This window comes from Dicentrarchus labrax, unplaced genomic scaffold, assembly GCF_905237075.1.
Source record: "Dicentrarchus labrax unplaced genomic scaffold, dlabrax2021, whole genome shotgun sequence".
Classification (NCBI taxonomy): domain Eukaryota; kingdom Metazoa; phylum Chordata; class Actinopteri; family Moronidae; genus Dicentrarchus; species Dicentrarchus labrax.
The window spans coordinates 17,349,703-17,373,084 of NW_026136709.1; the positions used below are offsets into that span (position 1 = coordinate 17,349,703).

Genomic DNA, 23,382 nt, shown 5'->3' on the forward strand with positions numbered 1-23,382 from the left:
TTCCACTCCCACCTCAGAAAGAGCCTCTTTCACTCTGCTGCTCCGCTACTCTCCTGAGCCGATGGAGAAGTTTTTGTGGGTGGGGGAGGTTAGCGAGGCCTCCGCGTGATCGTCTCACCCCTTTACAGAGAAGGGAGGAGGAGGGAGAGGAGGCTCTGTGAAGTAAGCCCATTCAGCTCGTTCAAACCATCTCGCTGTGAAGGTTAACCACAAACGCCAATGGCGGACCGTGGATAGGTGGACCCTCCCTCTGGGCACAGGGTTCACTTCTCTCTCCCCAAAGACATATGTGTACAGAATACTCGCCAAAAACCCAGGGAGGCCCGGGCCGGGGTGGAGAATTACTGACTTAATGTGAGGAGACGAGGCGGGGCAGGCTTCTTCGGAACAAACTGTTCACTGCCTCCAGGCGCTGCAGTTAGGCTTTTAGGGAACCAGGAAGACTAAACGATGTATTACTCTGAATATGAACACACCATCACTACTGATTTTTCTGCCTTATTGCCTTTTCTTCAGCTCTGCCAAGCAGATAACAGATACCTCCAGGAGTGGCTGTTACGTGCTACATACAGATACTATAAACAGTTGTCTTTTTGTCTAATGAGACTGAAACAAGCGTTTTTTTTTTTACACACTCTGAAGAGAAGGAATGAAGAAACAACTCTGAGGAGCAGAAATATCACTCTTTAATACCTTTTTTTTTTTTTAAAAACCTAAAGAAAAGGCAGCAAACGGCTTCAGCACGTTTCCAGTATTATCTTAACATCTCCACTAAGGGAGACTTATGGCTCAAGATTTTTCTCATTTAATTAACAATAAAGGCCTTTGTTCAAGACACGACAGCATAACAACAACAACAACAACAACAGTATAAATATTGTTGCTCAACTTCTGTGAGAATATGTCAGTGGCAGAAATACAAGTAGTCCAAGTTCAGCGAGTCGCATGTGAGGACACATCCTCGACTCATACGTCAGACATACTCATAGGTACTGAGCAGAGAATACAGCTGGAGGATACAACTAGGACTTTATGCATCAGCACTTAATTGCTCTGTCGAGGTGTCAGTAAGCTACATGGTTCTGTTCCTTATCCTGACCTCTCTCTGCCAAATGCAAAAAAAGTGAGAATTTCAGTGTATGGATCACACAAAGTACCATATAACGATTCACAGGATTCCACATCCTTCAGTCCGGGCAGTACTGTGTGTTTGAGGCCTCAACACTCTCAGACCTTTAGGTGCTGTTGGCCTGCTCTTGTTCAAAAAGAGCCATGGCCAGGTGTGAGCGTGACCCCAGACCCTCCAGGTTGCTGAGGACACAGCGGTGGTAGATATCCTCACTGAACCGCGGGTTGCACGCTCGCCGCACGTATTTCTGGATCAGCGCCGGCTCTACAGCTCTGAACACGTGCAGCCCCGAGTAACGGACAAATATGTCGTACACGTCCATGCTTTCCAGCAGCTCCTCGTTGTCCAGGATGTCAGCTGCCATCTTGGTCCGTGCGGTCATGTAGTCCGCGTTGTAAAAGCAGGCCTCGTCGAAGACGTGGCGGTCGAAGTGGCCGTCTCGCAGCGACTCCGAAGCAAAAGAGGAGGAGGCTGCGGAGGGCTGCTGGTCGCGGTAGACGATGGCAGGACTGTACTCTTGGAAGTGGATGGGGAAGAAGACCTGCCAGTTGCTGATGGCGTTCATTCTGCAGCGGTTCAGGAAGTCAGCGTTGACCTCTGTCCACACGCTGGCCAGGAAAAACAGCGTGTCCACCGGGTGCTTCTTAGAGATGATGTCCATCAGCTTGACCTGTGAGGGCACCTCCGTCTTCACGCTGATCCAAGGGATCTTCACGTCTCCGTAGCGCTTCTCCACCTCCCCAATCATGGCCTTAATGCCAGCAAACACATCTGTCTGGCTGACCCGCTGTGCGTCAAAGGGATCATAGATGAACAGGAAGGTGAGTAAAACATTATCATGGGTGTCCAAAGTGTTCATCACGTACATGTCGAGGAAGTTACCAACAAAGTCCTGATCCTGGGCAGTGACAGGTAGGATGACCTGCACCCGTGTTGCCTCTGTCACATAGGGCATGGGGATAATCTCAACTGCACTTAGAGGTCGCAGCAGGTTAACCCGTTTGGCGATGACTTGACTGTGACCTTTCTGGGTGTAGGCCTCCAGCGCTAGGTCCAGCACATACTCCATACCACGTGTGGGATCAAAGCGCCGGTAACCGTTGAGCAGACGCCGTTTGCGGAAGCGTAGCTGGGGCTGGTAGCGTTCATTTAGACGCTCCACCGCAATCTCCAGTACCGCGTTTACATCCGCGCGGTCGGCCCCTTTCATCTCACACTTCGGGGAGCTGTCAACGCACGAGTAAATATGCTCTTCAGTAAAGTACTCCCAGTTTATAACCTCAAAACGGGTTCTTGGCTTAAAGGGAGGGTTGATTCCTATAGGCCACGTGACGCCAGCCTTACCCTCCGGCGTGAGATCGCTCAGGTTGTTGATCTGCATCTGATGAGTACACACAAAAATCTGTTAGGTGTAAAATTAACGCTAAAAACGAACACGCTGTCCAAAGTGGGTAAACATTTCTCTTGGTGACATATCTGATTGCTCTGTGGTGTGAGGGTATATTTAAAGTTAAGTCAAAACAGTGCTAATGAACTACCATTAGCAGCTACTTTAACAACATAATAAAGCCTCTCTGGCAGATAATATTCGCAAGATGATGACACTGGAATGTAACACTTCATGCCCCCAGCAAAACACCCGATCTCTTGTCTTGGCTTTCTTACATGTTTCAATATTGAATCAGTCAGGAATTTCTGCCTTGGCTCAAAAAGTGGGTGTGGTGGAGAGAGCATAAACACAATAAACAGTATACTTTCACACAGAACTCGTCTCCGAAGCAGCACACTGATTCAGCCCAATCAAATGAGTCACTCAAACAAACTTATATCGGTGTCTGATATTACCTGCAGCTGTTGAATCTGTAGGTAAGTCCACTCCAGCTCGATCTGACTGAAGCGTTTGTGTAGGCGGTACATGAGGTTTGGCTCCGATATAGGATGGACTGTAAAGGCATTTTTAAACTGTACGCTGTCTTCACGCTCTGGATCTGCGTTTTTCCCGAGCTCAAAGTAACGATAGGTCATCTCCTGTGAGCCACACAAACATTGACATAGAGAAGAAATGTCAGTATAAAATATTACTATTAACAGAATTGTGTCTAATGCGCGTTAAATTGAACTACTCTTTATGCTTTATTTACATGCACATTTCTATTGGTGTCCATGCATGGGTCTGTGGTTTTCTTTTACCTGGTGCACCTCCACACAGCTGAGACCCAAGTAGTCAATAATGCAGCGGCCCAGCCACTCATCAGGTCTCACACTGAGGATGTCATTACGACAGGTGTCGAGGTGGGGCTGCAGACGGGCCAACAGACTGCGGGACAGCAGATAGCCATACCCCCCGTGGCAGTAGCGTGCCTTCTCCTCTCCACCGATAAACTCCTCCGCCCTGCCCATGTACAGGTCCTGACCCGCACTGAGGTGGCCCACCAGCTCTGACAGACGATCTGCTTGCATGTACGTGTCATCCTGGGCTAAGAGGAACCAATCGTAGTCTGAGCCGTAGTGCTGATGGAGATGACGCACCGTCTCGTACATGAGCCACACTGGACGGTCGTCGCCGTGGGCAACCACAGTCATGCCGTGAGGCACTTTGGGGCTGCGCAGGCCTGTGAAGAAAAAGGTGCGGTGGAAGTGGTGGGCAACTGTGCGATTCACCGCCACGGCCAGCGTGTTGAGGGTGGCCCGAGAGGTCAGTACACCCACCAGCAGGCGCTCTCTGATGCCCAGTTCAGTGTGAATATATCGAGTTCTGGAGAAGTCAAGACAAATGGAAAGAACAAAAAAAAATACATCAAAACAAAAGCAGAATAAAGCTGATAATAGTCAACTTGTTTCCATCACAAGAAATATAGACTTATAGAATATAGACTTCAACTCTTTTACATGAAGCTCTAAAACTATTCTGAGGCAAACAATTATACTGTTCAAAGATAAGATAAAAAGATTCTTATTGTGTGAAGGTTTTAGGCTGTATGATTTGAAATAAGACATGAAAAAGAGACATCTGTGGATCAACAAGTGCTTTCCTCATCTGAGCTACTGTATATCTGAGATTTGACTAATCTAAAAGGCCCTCTATACTCTAAACTCCCACTGAGTGCATTTAGCTTATTGGAGGGGAGATTTAAATGTAAGCCTATTAAATAGAGAATTTACAAATGTAAATGTGGTAATTCTAACAAATCAGTCTTTACTCTATGGTGTATTTTGTTGTTTTTTATAATAAAATTGCGTGTACATATTCTCTCCTACTCCACAGACTTGTCACTACCTTATGTAATATGGTGAACATGGCTGTATGCATTACTGAGCTGCTTTCCACACTCACCTGAGGACTTTCTTGTGTGGCTTATTTGGGTCTTTGTGATAGGGCACGATATGTGGCTCGTAGTCTTCACCTCCAGCTCCGTCCCTTGGGTCTCTCTGGGCATCCCCTCTGCCCGGGAAAAGCCTCCCATTTCCCAGCTCGTCTCTGCAGGAGTCATCGGTGTCCCCTTGTGTCCAGGACACCATCAAAAGGCTCAGACTACATCCCAATGACAGCCCGAGGATGAGGGGTAAAGCAGGCCTGAACACGGCCAAAAAGGAGGAAAGACGCATTATCTGGCTACACTCGACGAGGCTGTTCTGGGGGGAAAATGTACCAACTCTCCTGCCGTAGCTTAACACATTTTCGCCTTAAAAACAACCTACGTTGGGGTAAACCGATTTGCTGACACTAGCAAAAAATTGCCTTAAATACCCCATAGTGTCCTCTTTCCCACCTGGTGAGGTAGTGGTTAAAAAGTTTCTAATAAACCTATCAAGAAAAAAAAAAAAAAAAAAGCTATATTATAATATATATTTAAACGTGAAGAAAAAGCTGTTTTATGTTAACTTTATAACTGAGGTTATACCCAAACCTGCAGGTAACGAAATAAAGTAACGCTAGTTTGTCCTTTAGTGTAATAACAAACAGCTTAATACCACAAACATGTATTGCCTCTTAACTGCTGTCTAACAAAGCAAGCTGTGCCTGTTAGTCACTGTCATGGTAACTACGGTAACTAATGTAACCACGGTAACTACTGTAACTACGGTAACTAATGTAACGTTACTCTGTGTGCATCCATTGCCTTTTGAGCTAACGTTAATTAGCTTAACTAATTTATGCCAAGCCGTAACGCCACTTCTAAAGTAGTCAGCTTAACCTAACGTAGCAAAAATAATAATAATAATAATGTCACCCGGTAGAGTTAATCTAGGTTGGTCGGTAAATTAAAAAAAAACAAACAAAAAAATCGAAACAATTAGGAAGTTTAACCTCAACGGTAACGTTATGTGTCAGAGGAGCAAACGTCAAAGAGCAAGCTAACAGGCTAGCATCGCGACCGTTGGTGTTAACGGCGATCAGTCGCTCAACGGTCCATCTCCGCGAACACCGGAGACAAAAAGTAGACCCTTTTTAATCGGTAACACGGTAAAAAAAAAAAAAAGCGCTCCGGCACAGCCATACATATGTCGTCCATTTTCTTCAGTTTATCTTGACTTCCTCAAAAAAAGAAAAAAAAAAAAAACTGACTGCCACACACACACACACACACACAGTAACGTCTCCTCCTCCTCCCTCACGTCGTCGTTTCACCCTCCTCCTCCTCCTCCTCATCACCCTCATCATCATCATCACCGACTACTGCTGCAGCATCACCTCCAGGGACCTGTGCGATAAACCGGCCTGAAAACGGAGCAGCAACGGGAAATAACATTTAAAGTTATATAATTAGTGGAAAAAGCTTTTTAAAATATACGGAGATTTGTGACTGTTATCACCATGGTTACACCCTCAGGAAGACGATCCATCCAGACCACCACAACAACTTTTTTTATTATTTTTTTTTGTCTCCATTGTAATATCAGCTTCTTATTAACACCCCCCTGTCTTTTTGTGAGTTAATCCCGGCAAATAAATGCATTATTTATCCGATGTATATATTAAATATGCTACCAATTTAACGTTAGCAGCAAAGGGACGTTTGTTTTACTGCAGTCCCACGATAAGGGGAGGGTACATTTATACCCTCCGCCCTCTTTGACCATATATGGTCCGTCTGGCGGTTCGGCGTTCGGCTACATCCACCCGGCGAAAAGTGGACACGAGACGTCGGTGTGCTCCGGAGACCAGTGACTCGTTATCAAGGTAAGAGCGGTATTTACGGTACCGGACAGCTGCGGCTCTGACGGGTAACACACACGGGGGTCTGTTAAAATAAGTGTAGCCCAGAAAAAGACACGTTAACCGCCGGTTTTTCAGACCCTCGTCGTGGCCTCGCGTCAAGTTAGCTGTAGGCCTGTCAGTTCCCGTTAGCGAGCTTACCGTTGTTAGCTTAGCTTGGGGGGCTAACGCAGGCTAGTTCGTCAAAATTAAACGATCACACCGCCTTTGTGGGACATTATGTCCCGATCGGCGGACACAGTTGCCTGGGTACAGCCGTCGGCTAATTCCCCCGTGAAGTGACAAACCTGCTGTTCAATTAAAAGCGGCGTCCGCTACCGTTAGCAACAGCTGTGCTACCACTGTTAGAGAGCCCAACGTGCGAGCAGGTGGGACCGAAAAGGGACCGAAATGCGGTCTTGGCTCGCAGCAGCACCGCCACCATCACCACCACCCTTTCAGGCCGAACCGGTGACTGTGTTAGGCCTTCATTAATAGCGTTTGTGCCTTCTTAAAATCAGCTAATTTGAAGTTACACCGTGAGTTCGTTTACCGGCACCATTTTTTTTTTTTTTTTTTCCACTGGTTAATCGGTGGGGGAACTTACGTCACTGGTAACGCCACTTTCTGTAAGTGATCAGCCACTTTTAACCTAGATTTATACATATTATCAGACTGGTATTCTCAAAGTTTAATCCTTTAAGAACTGGGAATCTTAATATGGTAATACCTTTTTTTTTTTTATTTCCTGATACAGCATGGTATTATTACAGAATAAGATTGTTGTCCCCTTTGTTTCCTGAATCCTGTTGAATAGCCTTACACAACCATGCCATCCGACTTAGCCAAGAAGAAGGCAGCAAAGAAGAAGGAGGCTGCTAAAGCCCGCCAGCGTACCAAAAAACCTGAAGATGGAAGTGAGGAGGGTGAACAAGCAGAGACCCAGCGTAATGGAGCAGAGAGCAATGGTAAGAGGAGACTAATCTTTGACTAAATGTTAAAGGCTTGGTTGTGATTTGTTAGGCATCACTCTTGAGATAAATCCTGGCATTGGTGTGTTACTATACTACATTCTGTCAAATGTCAGCATAATACTAAAAGGATTTTGTTTTAACAGGTATTGCAAATTTGACAAAGGAGCTGGATGAATTTGAGCTGGCGAAGACCGAGGCACGGGCAGTGACGGGCGTTCTGGCCTCGCACCCCAACAGCACTGATGTCCACGTTAGCAGCCTGTCGCTCACCTTCCACGGCCAAGAGCTTCTAGCAGACACCAGCTTGGAGCTCAACTCAGGCAGACGCTATGGGCTTATTGGCCTTAACGGCACAGGTAAGAATGTCTCACCTGGCACATGACGGATCTAATTGGTGACCTTTTTAGATTTCCCTGTGCCTTGTGCTGCTTTGGGAACTTTAGACACTAGTCATTTAACTTCTATCTCTTTTCAAAATATTACACATTTGCTCATTGGCAGCAGTTCCCCACCGTACAAGTGGGATGAATGTTACACAGAATCAATTTATCAAGCATTTATATAAAAAAAAATAATTTCCCTCTCTTCTTGTATCTGCCAGGAAAATCCATGCTGTTGTCAGCCATCGGGCATCGTGAGATTCCCATTCCAGAGCACATCGATATTTACCACTTGACCCGGGAGATGGCCCCCAGCGAGAAGACGGCTCTGCATTGTGTCATGGAGGTGGATGAACAGAGGATCATGCTGGAGAAGGAGGCAGAGAGACTTGCCGCTGAGGACTGTGAGTCAAATGTGCTATTATGCAATAATTGCAACCGGAGAAGGGGAAATGTATTAGCACAGAGGCAAAACAGTTGAGAGATAACCGAATGCTGAAATTAAATTTAACAAAACACACCTTAGCTTGAGTGTAGTTGACTTGAGCAAACAGACTTTCAGCAAAGATGAGAAACTGTCTAATATAGTTGTTCTCTAGCTGTGTTATCTGAAATTATTTGTAAATGCCATTCTCTCTCGCCTCATGTATAGCCGAGTGTGAGAAGCTGATGGAGCTGTATGAGCGTCTGGAGGAGCTGGATGCAGACAAGGCAGAGGTGCGAGCCTCTCGGATCCTTCACGGTTTGGGTTTCACCAGTGATATGCAGCAAAAGAAACTGAAGGACTTTAGTGGAGGATGGAGGATGCGTGTTGCTCTGGCCAGGTAAAGACATAGTTCTAGTAGTACCATGCATGACTTTAACTTCGTACACACTCTATTCTGTATTTTGAATACGGTATAACCAACAAATAACCCACAAATTCAGCTAAATGTGCTAAACTGTTTCTTTCACTGAATTAATCTGGTTCAGAAAGTTCATGTTTTGCTGTGAAATTAAGACGTTTTCCAAGTCAAACTTTGGAAGCTAATGAAGTTGTTGGTCAAACATAAAAACACCTGTTGAAGAGTAGTCCATATTTGGATAGTTTCCCCAACTGTAATGTGAAACTAATACTGTTCAGTCACCCATTAGTCTTACAAACACAATAAGATAATAAGAGTAAAAAGTAAAAATTGTTTCACAATAAAATATTTTATGTAAATACAATTTTAATGACTATTCTGTATATGTGCAGAGCCCTGTTCATCAAGCCCTTCATGCTGTTGCTGGATGAGCCCACTAACCACTTGGATCTGGATGCTTGTGTGTGGTTGGAGGAGGAGCTCAAAACGTAAGTTCACATCCCTACTTCACCACATAAATGAGTCCAAACAGTTGATGTATGTGTTGCTCATCCTGCTTCTTGTTGTCAGGTTCAAGCGAATCCTTGTCCTCATCTCGCACTCTCAAGACTTCCTGAACGGTGTATGCACCAACATCATCAACCTGCATCAGAGAAAACTGAAATACTACACGGTGAGAACACTTGGCTGAAACCACTGCTAGTGTCTTTTTAATGTAAAATTTTAGGAGCCCAATGCCAGAAAGGAAATCGACTCTAGCATCCTTTGGAACATCTTCAGAAAGTATGAATGGGACTGCATGTGATCTCATAACACTAAATAAGGAAACTGGGGGAAGGCTGTTACTAATTATGTGTCACTGTGCCGCCCAGTTGGATGACCATGCAAATCTATTTTTGCTTGAAGGGTAACTATGACCAGTATGTGAAGACCAGAGAGGAGCTGGAAGAGAACCAGATGAAGCGCTTCAACTGGGAACAGGACCAGATAGCACACATGAAGGTGAATGAGCGACACCATGTGGTGGAAATGTCTCACTGCACAGAATGGGCAGTTAAGAACAAACTCTTTTTAAAATAAGGCCATGTCCAAACAGAAATGTAACTAGTAGCTATACATACTAATTAATATGGCTTATGTTTAGGCTGTTACTAAGTAGTCAGGATGGCTTGCCACTTTTTTTTTTTTTTTTATTAAAGGAGTCACATTCCTTTAACAAATATTTATTCTGTTTTGTCATTTCAAGACTTGTACTCATTGTTCTTTTTATATCCGTCTCATCTAGAATTACATTGCCAGGTTTGGTCACGGCTCCGCAAAGCTGGCACGACAGGCACAGAGCAAAGAGAAGACGCTGCAGAAGATGGTGGCATCCGGCTTGACTGAAAAAGTTGTGAATGACAAGGTACTGTGGCGTGGTTGACCTTTGACTCAGTGGCACGCATATTGAGGAATTGTGGCCCCTGGCAGTTTTTTTTTTAATTCTGTCATGGCACTAATACTTGCTTCTGTCTCCCTCAGACTCTGTCATTTTATTTTCCTCCCTGTGGGAAGATTCCTCCTCCTGTTATCATGGTTCAGAATGTGAGCTTCAAGTACAGTGACAACACAGTGAGTATGGTTAATATCACAGCATGGACAGAGCTTTGTTCACTGATATCTAGATCTCAGTCTCACCGGTCTGTTTGTCTCCTATAGCCGCACATATATACAAACCTGGAGTTTGGTATTGACTTGGATACACGAGTGGCTCTGGTGGGACCCAATGGAGCAGGGAAGTCCACACTACTGAAGCTGCTGATGGGAGAAGTAAGTACAGCACATTTTCCCCATTATCCCACAACAATCGGCACTTGAGTATTAAAGCTCATTCTCCTTTTTCTTGTAGCTCCTACCCACCGATGGCATGATCCGCAAACATTCTCACGTCAAGATTGGCAGATATCATCAGGTAAAACACGGAGCCTGTTGATGGCACCTCAATACGCCTGCATGTTTCAACAGTACTACGAGCCCCCTTAACAACCAGAGCTCCCCTAAATGTGTATGTATGTATCTGCTTGTTACAGCATCTGACAGAGCAACTGGAGCTGGACCTGTCTCCTTTGGAGTACATGATGAAGTGTTACCCTGAGATCAAAGAAAAAGAGGAGATGAGGAAGATCATTGGTCGCTATGGGCTGACAGGAAAACAGCAGGTAGGATTGGGATACTCTTCCCCATTTCAGATCGCCTGGAAAAGTTTTGTTTTGTCCGCAATGTCAATGTCTGTACATTAACACCTGAAATATCTTCCAGGTCAGTCCGATCAGAAACTTGTCCGATGGTCAAAAGTGCCGGGTGTGTTTTGCCTGGCTGGCCTGGCAGAACCCTCACATGTTGTTCCTTGACGAGCCCACCAATCACTTGGACATCGAGACCATTGACGCGTTGGCAGACGCCATCAACGAGTTTGACGGCGGCATGATGCTAGTGAGCCACGACTTCAGGCTAATTCAACAGGTATATTTATAATTTGATAGATTAATTTAACATTTAGTTGGAAACAGATTTTACCTAACCAGTTGTATCTAACAACACTTCATCTGTTTTCTCCAGGTGGCTCAGGAGATCTGGGTGTGTGAGAATCAAACCATCACAAAGTGGAACAGGGACATCCTGGCATACAAGGAGCACTTGAAATCAAAGATCGAAAACCAAGCGCATGACATCTAAATAAACCATAAATCATTCTGAGCCACTCCTTTATCTTGCATCATGGATTTGACCTGCAAACTCCTGAGGGGGGACGAGTGGGGTTTTCAATGCAGGAAATGTCCTAAGTAGAACTGAAACAATCTCTTATGCATCTTATTGGACACGTCTCTTGTACTTGTTGTACTGTATTTCCATCTCGGTTTGACAGTGCCGCACTGTGCTGAACCCGACCCAATCCCCCACCCATCCCCCCCCCGCCTATCCACCCACCTCTCCCACCTCTCCCTTCATCCCTTCACCTCAGGCTGCACTCTGATGGGCTGATTCACCTGAAGCTTCTCAGTGCATTTTGGAATGCATTCCATTGTGCTGTCTTCATAGAAAAGTTTTATTTTTCCAAATGTTCTGTTTTATCCCAACATGTATGCAGCAGCTTTTTAGGTCATTTTATGATATTTAAAAGTTGACTTTTTTTTTCCTGTGTAAAAGAGCAGTTCTGCCTTATTTAACAATGTAATGCAATAAAGGTTTGTCTGAATAAACAGAACATAAAAACAGCATATTTAGATTGAGAAGACTTTATTTTTTTTCTTAAACTTGATGAATACAGTGCTCGTATCCAAAAATCAAAAGCTGTTAGGGAAAATAAACTATTTTACATCTCTGTAAACAAGAGGACAAAACTTGAAGTGATTAAAGAAGTTGCTTTGGATTCTGGCTTGTGAGCCCCTTGGCTGCATAGATCCTACCTCATCTTACAGCCACTACACTATATGTACGCTGCTCACCCTGTATCCATGTAACTGAAAACGTCTGGGCTGCATTACTAACGCTAATGGACGGTAATATGACATATGCCATTCATAAAACCAAACAACTGAATCCAAATGCATCTCCAGGATGCATTTTAAGTTACAAAGTGTGTGTGTTTTAGGTGACTTATGGTCTGCTGTAAACTAACGCCCATACAGGTTACATAATCCAAATCTTAATTAAGAGCTTGAACAGTAAAGCTGTGTTCATGTCAAACTGGAAGGGTGTCAACGTAACAGAAGTATGGCTGCGTCTTACTGCCACCGCTATGGACATAATTCTCATTTTAACAAGATCCTTCTCATTTTTCATGTTTTTTTCTCATTACTACATAACAACTGGGTTCAACCGTACCATAACAACCATTTTAACAAGAACCCACTTAATCCTGTTGTATCACTAATGAGAAATTGTCATGGTGGCAACAATAACCTGCCATACAGAAGCAACATGGGCATTTCTTTTCATTTTTATGGATTTAAAGCCAATCAAACGAGCTGATATCTCGTCTCCAGCAGCAGTTAACTGTATTACAACAATAAACAAATAATTTAACCACTGACATCTACAGTAGTGTTTAATGTAACAATAGTGCCGAATATTCAAGCCAACAAAACAAACATTGCACCTAATTCTAACATCAGAAGGTTAATTTATGCTTATAAATCCAACATGACATGAAGAGAGCTCACGATTCAGTGTTAGTGAAAGACATTATCTGCCTTCATGTCCTCCAAACAATATTCTTCAACTGTATTTATTTGAATGTGTTATTTAGGTTTTCATTTAATTTCTACATATATCAGTCTGTTAGTCATTCAGTCTGAAAATACATGCGGTGTTATAAGTTACATTTCCAACACTTAATATGCTCCTGCCAGTCGGCTCAAAAAGTGCCAACCAGGAGAAACCGATAGCTCCAACCTATAAGGCTGCACATAAAAGCTTTAAAGCTATTTGTCAGATGGACTTTTCCAGAGACAAAAAGGGCTGCAGTTTATGCAAGTAAATACAGATTGATTATATATATACGTAAACGTTAGAAATGGCCTGGTTTTTAAAACACAAGGTTCCCGTTTAAGGTTTCAACTTGGTAGCGTGCGTGATTGACAGATTAGTGGCACTAGCTGCAGTTGAAACAGTGCAAGTAGGAGGAGTGTTTCAGTTATGCTGTCTCACAGAGTTTCCTGCCGGCAGCATGTTTCAGGGGGCTAAAAGGGGACGGCAGCAGTCAGAGGCGCACTCAGGTGCTGTATATGTGTGGACCAACCAAGGGGTATCGATGCTCACTGGGCTTCCCACTCCTCATCTGAGACCTCATCGGGGGGAACGGTGCGAGTGTTGCTGGCGCGAATGCTGCTGATGTTGGTGAAAGAGAGGAGGTTCGCAATACCAATCAGACTCACGCCAGTCCCGTCCAGATTCACCTGAGCCAGATGCATGTGTTTCAAACACTTCAGGCCTGAGGGAAAAACATAACAATGCATAGAGATTGTTCACCCAAGCACGGAAGCGTTACATTTGTTTGTTGTGGGGGGAGTCAGATGAAGAAAGGGACAGGGATTATGACAGTTTGACCTCACCGTGGTCTGTGATACGTGTGCGGCTGAGATTCAGCTTCACAAGCTGATTGCAGCGGATAACACCTCTCCTCACTACTGTGTCTCCCACCTGAGTGCTGGCTAACCCCAACACCTAAAAAAAAAAAAAAAAAAAAACACACAGGAAAAACACATTAAAATCAGCAAAATATCAAAACTGGTTCAGTATGCAACTTATACAAGTGAGATGCAGAAACTTGAAGTGCACATACACTGAGAATGGAGGATTTTAAAGCAGAAATTATACTTAATAGATACACATTACTGTTCCAAGCAGAATATATATATATATATATATATATATATATATATATGTATGTGTGTGTGTGTGTGTATCTTAAGACAGGTCTAAAGGGGATCTTTAAACATCCCAATTAACTCAGAAGCAGCTGTTTTGGACCAGCCTTAACTCCATAAACGTTGGAATAACTCTTCCCTTCAGGATCCAATGCACCATCAAATCCTCTGTATAAATAACAATATAGTACATCACATGAGGTTCTATTTTTTACATAACTTTTAACCCTTAGCTTCCCACTGTCTGGGCCACATATTAAGCCTGGCTTATCACATTTTTACCACTTCTAACCACAAATTAATGAGCTGTACTTTAGCGGGGTTTGATCTGTAGAACAGCAGCAACTGTGCTAATGAATGTGTTAACCCAGTGCAATCAAGGACTACAGTGTAAAACTCTGAAACTTCAATATAGTAAATGCTGACCAATAAGTTAAATAAAACCAGTGTTAAATGTGACGTAAGTTAACTCATGTTTACAACAAGCAGTTAAAATTACACAGCAGCACATACCATTTCTTTACCATTTCTTAAACCAAACCTGTGATAGACAACTCACAGACCGACTAACGCACAAATGTCACCAGTAAAATCACCTGGAGGTGCGGCAGGCAGGTGATGAGATCGGCCACTCCTCGGCTGGTGACTGCGGTTCGGTCCAAACAGAGCTCCTGCAGCTCCTGCAGGCCACGCAGAGAGGGAAGCCCTGCATCTGTCACCTGAGTGTTGCTAAGTGACAATTTCTTCAACCTATACGAAGTAAACACAGTACTCGTGTCAATAACCGTTGTAATCATACCAGAAACCACTGTTATGACTAGAGAATGCTGACTGCTGAGAGGTTTACACTAAGCTGTCTGAAAGATGTGGAATATTTGAATATTTCTTGACGAGCTTATGCAACACTGTGTTGTTGGCTTTAAAAATGTGTATGAAGTAACTGAAGGAGTGCTGTGGTTGAAAAAGTGGGAAAGAGTCTAATTACTATCAATGGGACTGAACAGTTTAATGTATATGATAAGGTTTGGATGTAGTTTCCAACTGAATGATTAAATATAAGTAAACAAAGTATATAAAGGAGGTACTTTGAAAAGTGGCAAAAGGACTAAGAATGTAGAATATACTGAAATCTCTTGAATAAATGTCATAATGTGGTCAAGATCTTGAATATTAGAAGATTTAAACTGAGGCTAACGCTTGAAGAATACTTGAAAGTCTGTCTGTCTGTCTGTCTGTCTGTCTGTCTCTTTGCTGCCTCTATGTCAAACTGGGTTAATTGGGTCATCTCAATAAGCTGTGTGCTCCCAACTCCAATTAAGGGTTGCCACGGTACCTGCTGTGTGAGATGAGAAATGTGGGGCTAACCTGGTCATGGTGGAGAGCTGGCTGACTCCCTGGTCTGTGACTTGTGTGTAGTCTGTCAGGTCCAGTTCTAAGAGCAGAGACAGTCTAGAGAGGAATGATAACCCGCTGTCTGTCACAGTGTGGCGTCCAGGGAGGGTCAGCTGTGTCAACCTTAGACCTGGGAGAAAAGTAAAAACCTCCCTTAAGAGTTTGATTCACCCCAGACTTTGACCATTTAGTTTCATTTCCATCTGTCTTCTATTTTCTTTAATGTTCCTTTCCATTTACGAACCTGAGATGATCTGCAGAGCTTGATTGCCGTCCGCTACAGGGATTCCCGCCAAACTGAGGGAGGACAGGGTAGGGTGGGAGGACAGGTGCTCCAGGGAGCTTTCTGTCACACCTGTCACATCCAGGTTCAGAGTCTGTAGGTTGGACAGCCTTGCCAAAGCTGACACATCCTTGACCTGGAAATGTCATAAGAAAATAATAATAAAAAAAGGTGTAACTTTTAAAAACCAGATGTTCTGTGAGTTTAGAACTGAAGTACCTTGGTCTGCTTGATGCTGAGGAGCCGCAGTTGTGGCACACAGGTGGGCAGGACAACCAGTGAGGCTTCAGTCACAGCCGTCTGGTTCAGGCTGAGTTGAGAGAGGCAGGACGGTGCTGACTGGAGATACAGCACCATCCCGGCATCGGTCACTTTGGTCTGGTCCAGGGACAGGAAACACAGGCTCTTCAAACCTTACAGACGCAGAAAGAAAGAACGTTGATACCCATTCAACAAGTACTTAACACAAAGCAGCTTATGTTCGAATGTGGCATTCTTGCACGTAATTGTAATTATTGTACTATTATCCTCTCTAGTAATAGTCAGAAGCTTGTTCACAATACGATTTGTAGAAAGCCTGACCTGTGATATGCTGCAGGCAGGAGTCGGTCAGTTTGCTACAGGAGGCCAGGTTGAGGTACTGGAGCTTGGCCAGGCTGGAGAAGATTGACAGCCCAGAGTCTGGACAAAACAAGTTTGGGAGATTAAAATGAAATGGCTCAGACATTGACCAAACAGATCTTAAACGCCTAGGAACTCCGTCTTGGGATAGAATTCAATACCAGTAATTAGAGGTGAGTTGACCAGACTCAGATGCTTTAATGCTGTGAAGGCTCGTAACTGCCGCAGGAGCTCATTGGTGGAGTAAGGGTAGCAGTTTAGGACAAACTTCTGCAACGGGCAGCCGAAGAAGAGCTCCAGGGTGCGCGGACGTAGGAGCCTCTCACGGGACATGTGGTTGAGCAGAAGCTCTGCTAGCTCCGGGGTGAGGCACGCCAGACTGCTGCTGTACTGCATGCTGGGAGCTGAGAGAGAGAGAGTAGAGATACAGAACGACAACAGTGAGTAAACAAAGCAATGAGATAATCAGAACCAGTGAGTCTCACAACTGAATTGTCTCTTTACCAGTCATGAGGTGGACAGTAGCACGGATGGCCAAGGCACATAGGGACGGCATGCTGGGTGCCCTGAAGGGTCTTTTAGGGGGTGATGGTTGTCCCTGGGAGGCACGGGGGTCTTCTTGCCGTGCAGCTCTTTGAAGACGCTCCACTGCAGCCATACCTGCAGCGACAGGTGCCACCCGACCTCCTGCATCCTCAGGCTCTGCTGGGTCCTCTTCTGGAGCCTCCCTGAAACACAATTCCCCCTTTTAACGTACAGGTAAATATTCACAGGCAACAGCAACATTTGGTCTGTGTCCCTGTGTCCCTCTCCCTACTGTTTACTAGAACAGATATCTCATGCACAACTGAACCACAGGAAACTGAACTGAAAATATGTTACCACTTTGCAACTTCTTATGAATCATCTTCTCTCTACCTTCCTTTCTAATAATGACTCATGATGACTAATAACATTGCAACAGGGTGCTGTAGTCAGAGTGCCAAACTACCCTGTTTAAAACAATAGATAACAGGTCTTAATTGGGTTATACAATACAATTAGGGCTGTAAACAATTACTTTCAGGATCAATTCATCTGCTAATTTTCATGACTAGTTGCTGCAACAAAATATGCCCATCGCAGTTTCTCAGACCCCAAGGTGACATCTTCAGATGTTTGGATTTGCCCCAAACCCAAATATATTCAATTTACAATGAAATAAGACTAAATAAAAGCAGCAAGACCATACACTGAGAATAACTAGCAACATGTTTGCTTAAAAAATGACTGAATTTTCAAAATAGTTTCCAACAGAACTTAACTATAAACCCTAGTGAAAGCTGATTCACTACAACAAGCTGCAAGACACTTAGAAATCAATTGTAGTCCAGTGGAACTGTAATACATATGAAGTTGTGTCAACTTAGGTGCAGTACAGTTCTTCCATTACATCAGTGCCATTCTGTCTAGACACCCACCTGAGTCGATTTCCTTGCTCTGGCCAGTTGTGCCTGGGCTCAAATTCTCCACGGAACCTATTCTCCGGAAAGAAAGGCAGCCTCGGCATTCCTGTGAAAATTACAAAAGGGACAATTGTAACCCACAAGGATATTGTAAGATCACTAAGCTGAAGTAGTCACTGACATTAAAACCAGCCCATATATACACAGCATTAGTCACTTTTTGACCTTAACCGTTGAAAAAAACAGTTGCATTGTTTATATCCCACACCTCTAATCAACATCTGTTGTTCTCGATCTTTGATTCTCCTCTAACTAGCTTCGACTGGAATTGCGCTCTTTTCGCTCTCTGGTCTGGCACACATTTAGAATACTATATCACAACCACATGCTCTGAAAGATTGCAAATGATTGGCTGACTGGCTTTAAGCACTCTGGGAAGTCAGTTCTAAGTGGCGGGGGCTCTGCAGTTCTGACCTTGTGTACTGTATGTTTGACAGAAAGGGGCATTCACCTACATATTTCCTAATCCTAATCTTTCTCACATATGGCACACATTTCTAGGACAGTCGACTTATGTTCTATATACTAGGAAACTTATGCAACATACTGTATGAAAGTTACTCCAACAGCTTAAAGTGAGAGGCCAGGGTCATCTGTTTTTGGCGTGGGAGAACAAAAAGTTCTACACATATGAATAAATGGAGACACGTGGAGGCAGGAAGGGGGGAAGAGAAGGGGAGCAAAATGTAGGTCAAAAGAAGGATGAGTTGTCTGCAATAACCCCAGACGCAGGGAGCAGTACCATTGAGCATGTGAGGTGGTTCATCCTCTCCTTCTTGTTCCTCATCAACCTCTATGCCTTCAGCTGCTTCGGGATTACCAGGAACCAACCTCTGGCCACGCCCTGTTGGACAGCACCAGGAATGCCATTTAATGACTAAACAGCTATTCAAACAATCTTTAAAAAATGTTCAACAGTCTGGTTTGTTGAAATAACTGAGCCAATAGAGTTGCAATGTGGAAGGAGGTATTTCAAAAGTAAAAATACCATTCATTTCCTTCAGACTATGTGAAGTGATTCACAGTTGGAGCATTGTACACAGCTTGGATTAGCCTAAAACTCTTCTGGTTGAATTATCAGAAGAAAAGACAAACTGCATTAGGGAATATGTGTTTTTTCTAATGACAAGCTAAAAACCTATATATATATATATATATATATATATATATATATATATATATATATAGATAAAAAATATAAACATAAGGCGAGAAGTTAACTACGATTCCCAATGTGCATTTTGGCAAGAAACATCCAATTACTGTGAAGTGTGGTGCTAATTGCGAGCAGAAGCCAGACTGTACTGAAAACTGAAAACACAATCTGCACCTTAAATTAGTTCACTATGCAAATTGCAAGAGCTGTTAAATTTGGTGAAATGTGTGACAAAACAGCCTTATAATGAAGTACATGCCCTGGTCTACAAATCTTGTTCTCCTGATAGTATAGAGTAATAATTCCCACAGTAATCGTGAATCATATTGCAATCGCAGCATCTGTCATAATAATTTGTTTAAATGTTTTTACCATATCTCGCAGCCCTTAATTAAAACTAATGGTCATAACATGTAACGTGTAACCTGTAGCATTGTAACATCATCTGGGAGACTGACATGTTTCTGTGTTGAGTTACATTGAGGAAAATCATTACAAGAACAATTTGAAATCAGCAGCTCCTTCCACTTTGCAACTCTATAAATAATTTGTATAGGCTGCACAACACAACAAACAAGCTTTTATGAATAAACATTTGGGAGGTACAGTAGTAAATATGCTTAAAACTTGTAACTGTATAATATATGAAGGAGTTTCAGATTTAATACTTACCCCAGAAGTGAAACGGCCCAGACAGTGAAGGACCAACACCAGGTATTCCTGCATAATTCACTGCCTCTTCCCACAGCTGGTTGGGTAGTGGAGGAGGTAGAACAAGGCCCTGGCCTCCTGCCTCCTCCTCCATGACAGGGATATGTGGCTGAGGAGACACCTCACACGGAGACTGCTCATTCTCTTCCACTGAAGGTGGATCTGCAGGACTCTGTGCATCCTGAGGTGTTTCTGGAGGAGTGGTCTGAATACATAACGCAGCATTGGGCGTGAGGCCAAGAGAGTGCAGCGAACAAGCAAGCTCTGCCTCGCCAAAGCGTTTTCGTGGAAAACCCTGGAGGAGGGAAAAGGAGGCTAGGGAAGGGTGACGTCCGGTGATGTGCTCCACAACGCTGCGCAGAGGAGCATCGGCTGGGAAGCGTTCACGCATGGACTCACCAGATGGCAGACGAATCTGCAGCAAAAAAAACCCCCCAAACATGAGGTTTAAGGAACTGAAATTCTGTAGTTGGAACGCATTTACTTCATGCACACACCAAATTGTTCTTCATAGCCTCACCATGAGGACACAGTTGTTATCCACGTTAGCCCGAACCTTTCCTCCAAGCTTCTGTCCTTGAACAGTGGGAGGAGACGTCTCTGTGGCGGCACTGGTTTGGATCTTCTCCTGCAGGCTCCTCCGATCCTCAGCTATCCGCTTTAACACCAACTCGCGCTCCTGGCAGACAGAAACACATAAGACAAGATGTTCTATTCTGTTCTGAGATTACAAATAAGACACTTGGTTTAAGGGATTTTATTTTCTGTATTATAACAAACAAACTGCCAGTCCGGCTGAGTTGGCACCGTTCAGCACCATAAGTCCTTCCTTTCAGTGCTGCTGACCTGTTTCTTTTGTCTTCTCTCTGCTCTGGCTTCTTGAGCAACTCGTTGTCTCTGCTGCTCTTCAAAGTCACTTTTGTCCTGTTTGATGCGGGACTCGACTGGTAGTGGGTCTGGGGACAGGGTGCCTGACTGTGAAGGTCTCAGCACCAATGAAGGGGAAGCTGTTTAAGTAAAAACAACAAACGAAACATACACTCAATTTTGCACCCTGAAGCATCAATTTCTTATTGTCAAGTGTTACTGAAAACTTCAATGACACGATAACAAATATTAACAGGATATTACAATGATGGATTACACTTAGATATGATCCTTTATCTTTAAAGCAAACACAGTCTTTAGCAAACAGCTTAGTGTTATACCTCTGCTGTCAGAAGGAGATGTCTGCGTCTCTGAAGTGCTCGCTGCCTCTTTGGGTGGGTTGAAAGCAGAAAATGCTGTCTCAGCTGGCTGTGATGATTGCTTGACCAACCTGTGCCGTGGATACTGACCCTGTAAGAGCCTGTCAACATAAGAGAGAGGGATACAGAAGTAATTTACTGAAAAGTATTAGTATTTAATGAATGCTGAATATTTAAGATTTAAGAAAGGGGGGTTGGGACAACTCACCACTCGGCTGCATCTGGCACAGAAAAATGGCCCGCCTGTACAGCTGCCTGGATCTGTTCCTCTGAGAAACCCATCTCACTGAGGATGAGGAATAACTCCCCAATAGTCTGCAAAACCACCAAATCAAATAGGCATCAACGAGGAATGTAAACAATGGTTGGCTAAACAACCTTTGTGGTTGCTTATGTCTTATCAATGATTGCACAAACAGTGGCTACTGGGGGGGACACTGATGTCGAATGTTAAATAACACTGAATGGCATTTTTCAGACAGATACAGAAAATGAAGCTTTCTTTATCAGTACTTTAAATTTCCAATCTAACTAACTTAAAGTTGTTGTTTATGATGCATTAAACACACATTTTTAGACTTTTCTTACAGTTCTACCTATTCTAGTTTTATTACTGCTCTGTTTGATCTGCCCTGCTCTGTTTGTGAAGATGCCCATACCATTATCCAATTGTTAATATCCAATTATTATGAGTACTAATGTACAGTCCATTACAAGGCACTGTAATTGTACTATATATATGTTTGGTCCTATGTTTTGGATCTATTCTCAGCTTATATCTTATTCCATTATTCAAATATCCCTTTAATTAATAAGGTACTCTATCTAACTATCTATCTATATGTCATTTGCCAGTTGCATTAACTGACACACAAATATTTAACCAATAATAACTCAATTACAGCCATTTTACAACCTGCTAACACTTTAAATGTGCTATTATTTTGTATTAAATTGGTAACTAATACCTTATAAGTCAGCTCTGCTTTTATTAATGTTTGACAACTCTGAGTAGGCTGGGTTATAATCCCAGAAATGTCTAAAAAAAAAAGACTTAAAATAGGTTTTTAGCTGTCGCCTTTAACCTGAAATCACATTAACTGTGTTTTAATGCGCATCGTTACATCTTAAACTCTCCAACTCCGAGTTAACCCTTAAACCAGCGTCTGTCACCGCAAAGCCAGCGACCATGACACTAAAACAACAGACACCGAGCTCACCGACAGCTTATGTGTCGGTGCAGCTTGTCAACAAACAGCGTTAGCACGGAGGCTAACAGCAGCGCTAACGACGGCGATGGCTACAGCTAAACAAAAAGCTAGCGAGCAGACATACACAGGCAGCGCAGAGTCACGTCAATGTGCAGCTTACCGGAGGAGCAGCTGAACTCATGGCTGTCTGTTCGACCTCGATGCGGGACAACAAAAAAGCCGAATTAAACTAATATTAATTAGCAACTTTCGCTCACTTCCTGGTTGGGTCTGGTGCGCAGGCTGCTACGATAGCAAGACTGACCTCCTCCTCCTCTTTAACTCTGTGGATTGACAGACTATCAACCAGAAACCAGCCTATCACTGACCCCCTCCTCCTCTTTAACTCTGTGGATTGACAGACTATCAACCAGAAACCAGCCTATCACTGACCCCCTCCTCTCTTTAACTCTGTGGATTGACAGACTATCAACCAGAAACCAGCCTATCACTGACCCCCTCCTCTCTTTAACTCTGTGGATTGACAGACTATCAACCAGAAACCAGCCTATCACTGACCCCCTCCTCTCTTTAACTCTGTGGATTGACAGACTATCAACCAGAAACCAGCCTATCACTGACCCCTCCTCCTCTTTTTTAACCAAAAAAAACCCCCCTCCCACCCCCCCCCTCTCTTTAACTCTGTGGATTGACAGACTATCAACCAGAAACCAGCCTATCACTGACCCCCTCCTCTCTTTAACTCTGTGGATTGACAGACTATCAACCAGAAACCAGCCTATCACTGACCTCCTCCTCCTCTTTAACTCTGTGGATTGACAGACTATCAACCAGAAACCAGCCTATCACTGACCTCCTCCTCTCTTTAACTCTGTGGATTGACAGACTATCAACCAGAAACCAGCCTATCACTGAGCATGCAGATTCACATCCTGCTGCAGAGACTTATTGATATAGGAGTAAACGGTGGTATTATCCACCTTGTTAGGGACTTCCTCTCTGACCGCCCTCAACAGGTTCTGGTCAATAATACTCAGTCCGACATCATTGTGCTTAATACTGGTGCACCGCAGGGGACTATTTTATCCCCATTACTTTTCTCGATATACACAAACGAATTCCAATTAGATCTGGAAAAGTTTCGTTTGTTTAAGTATGCGGATGATATGGCCCTAGTTGCCTTATTGAAGAAGGGGGACACAGTGGGAGAGGAAGTATACAGAGCATATGTGTCATCTCTCCTGAAGTGGTGTGTTGAAAGCTTCTTAGAGATCAATGTAACAAAAACACAGGAACTTGTCTTTCATGAAAAGGACTCTGTGC

General features: G+C 43.7%; 3 protein-coding genes across 3 annotated transcripts; 1 reads left to right on the forward strand and 2 right to left on the reverse strand.

The window, feature by feature from the left end:
- Nucleotides 1-664: 664 nt before the first annotated feature.
- chpf2 (chondroitin polymerizing factor 2) lies at nucleotides 665-5,720 on the reverse strand. The gene is made up of 4 exons (XM_051411091.1): nucleotides 4,464-5,720; nucleotides 3,320-3,884; nucleotides 2,975-3,157; nucleotides 665-2,510 (listed from the first exon to the last, which is right to left on the reverse strand). Exons 1-4 carry the CDS (start codon nucleotides 4,733-4,735, stop codon nucleotides 1,236-1,238), a joined length of 2,295 nt encoding a protein of 764 aa, XP_051267051.1. The 5' UTR covers nucleotides 4,736-5,720; the 3' UTR covers nucleotides 665-1,235.
- Nucleotides 5,721-6,211: 491 nt separating this feature from the next.
- abcf2b (ATP-binding cassette, sub-family F (GCN20), member 2b) lies at nucleotides 6,212-11,782 on the forward strand. The gene is made up of 15 exons (XM_051411092.1): nucleotides 6,212-6,311; nucleotides 7,144-7,294; nucleotides 7,444-7,656; nucleotides 7,902-8,084; nucleotides 8,333-8,504; nucleotides 8,918-9,013; nucleotides 9,096-9,198; nucleotides 9,432-9,527; nucleotides 9,811-9,930; nucleotides 10,047-10,136; nucleotides 10,224-10,334; nucleotides 10,414-10,476; nucleotides 10,595-10,723; nucleotides 10,824-11,027; nucleotides 11,124-11,782. The coding sequence occupies exons 2-15, from the start codon at nucleotides 7,156-7,158 to the stop codon at nucleotides 11,238-11,240; spliced, it is 1,836 nt and encodes a 611-aa protein (XP_051267052.1). The 5' UTR covers nucleotides 6,212-6,311; nucleotides 7,144-7,155; the 3' UTR covers nucleotides 11,241-11,782.
- A 2-nt stretch (nucleotides 11,783-11,784) lies between these two features.
- On the reverse strand, nucleotides 11,785-22,414 carry si:ch73-173p19.1 (uncharacterized). The gene is made up of 17 exons (XM_051411089.1): nucleotides 22,220-22,414; nucleotides 21,057-21,163; nucleotides 20,810-20,949; nucleotides 20,448-20,608; nucleotides 20,122-20,280; nucleotides 19,563-20,016; nucleotides 18,477-18,578; nucleotides 17,690-17,780; nucleotides 16,734-16,957; nucleotides 16,391-16,633; nucleotides 16,191-16,289; nucleotides 15,828-16,021; nucleotides 15,570-15,744; nucleotides 15,299-15,455; nucleotides 14,530-14,683; nucleotides 13,619-13,730; nucleotides 11,785-13,497 (listed from the first exon to the last, which is right to left on the reverse strand). The coding sequence occupies exons 1-17, from the start codon at nucleotides 22,238-22,240 to the stop codon at nucleotides 13,322-13,324; spliced, it is 2,769 nt and encodes a 922-aa protein (XP_051267049.1). The 5' UTR covers nucleotides 22,241-22,414; the 3' UTR covers nucleotides 11,785-13,321.
- Between the last annotated feature and the right edge of the window lie 968 nt (nucleotides 22,415-23,382).

What these genes read in the sequence shown, in the direction of transcription:
- chpf2 (XM_051411091.1), bottom strand. Translation starts at nt 4,735, where the DNA reads ATGCGTCTTTCCTCCTTTTTGGCCGTGTTCAGGCCTGCTTTACCCCTC. An exon ending in GCTGTGTGGAGGTGCACCAG is followed by an intron (nt 3,158 to 3,319) that starts GTAAAAGAAAAC and finishes TGTGGCTCACAG; the next exon opens with GAGATGACCTATCGTTACTT. An exon ending in TACAGATTCAACAGCTGCAG is followed by an intron (nt 2,511 to 2,974) that starts GTAATATCAGAC and finishes TGTACTCATCAG; the next exon opens with ATGCAGATCAACAACCTGAG.
- si:ch73-173p19.1 (XM_051411089.1), bottom strand. Translation starts at nt 22,240, where the DNA reads ATGAGTTCAGCTGCTCCTCCG. An exon ending in GTGCCAGATGCAGCCGAGTG is followed by an intron (nt 20,950 to 21,056) that starts GTGAGTTGTCCC and finishes TTATGTTGACAG; the next exon opens with GCTCTTACAGGGTCAGTATC. An exon ending in TACTGTCCACCTCATGACTG is followed by an intron (nt 16,634 to 16,733) that starts GTAAAGAGACAA and finishes TCTCTCTCTCAG; the next exon opens with CTCCCAGCATGCAGTACAGC.
- abcf2b (XM_051411092.1), top strand. Translation starts at nt 7,156, where the DNA reads ATGCCATCCGACTTAGCCAAGAAGAAGGCAGCAAAGAAGAAGGAGGCT. An exon ending in TCAAGTACAGTGACAACACA is followed by an intron (nt 10,137 to 10,223) that starts GTGAGTATGGTT and finishes TGTCTCCTATAG; the next exon opens with CCGCACATATATACAAACCT. An exon ending in GGCTGACAGGAAAACAGCAG is followed by an intron (nt 10,724 to 10,823) that starts GTAGGATTGGGA and finishes AATATCTTCCAG; the next exon opens with GTCAGTCCGATCAGAAACTT.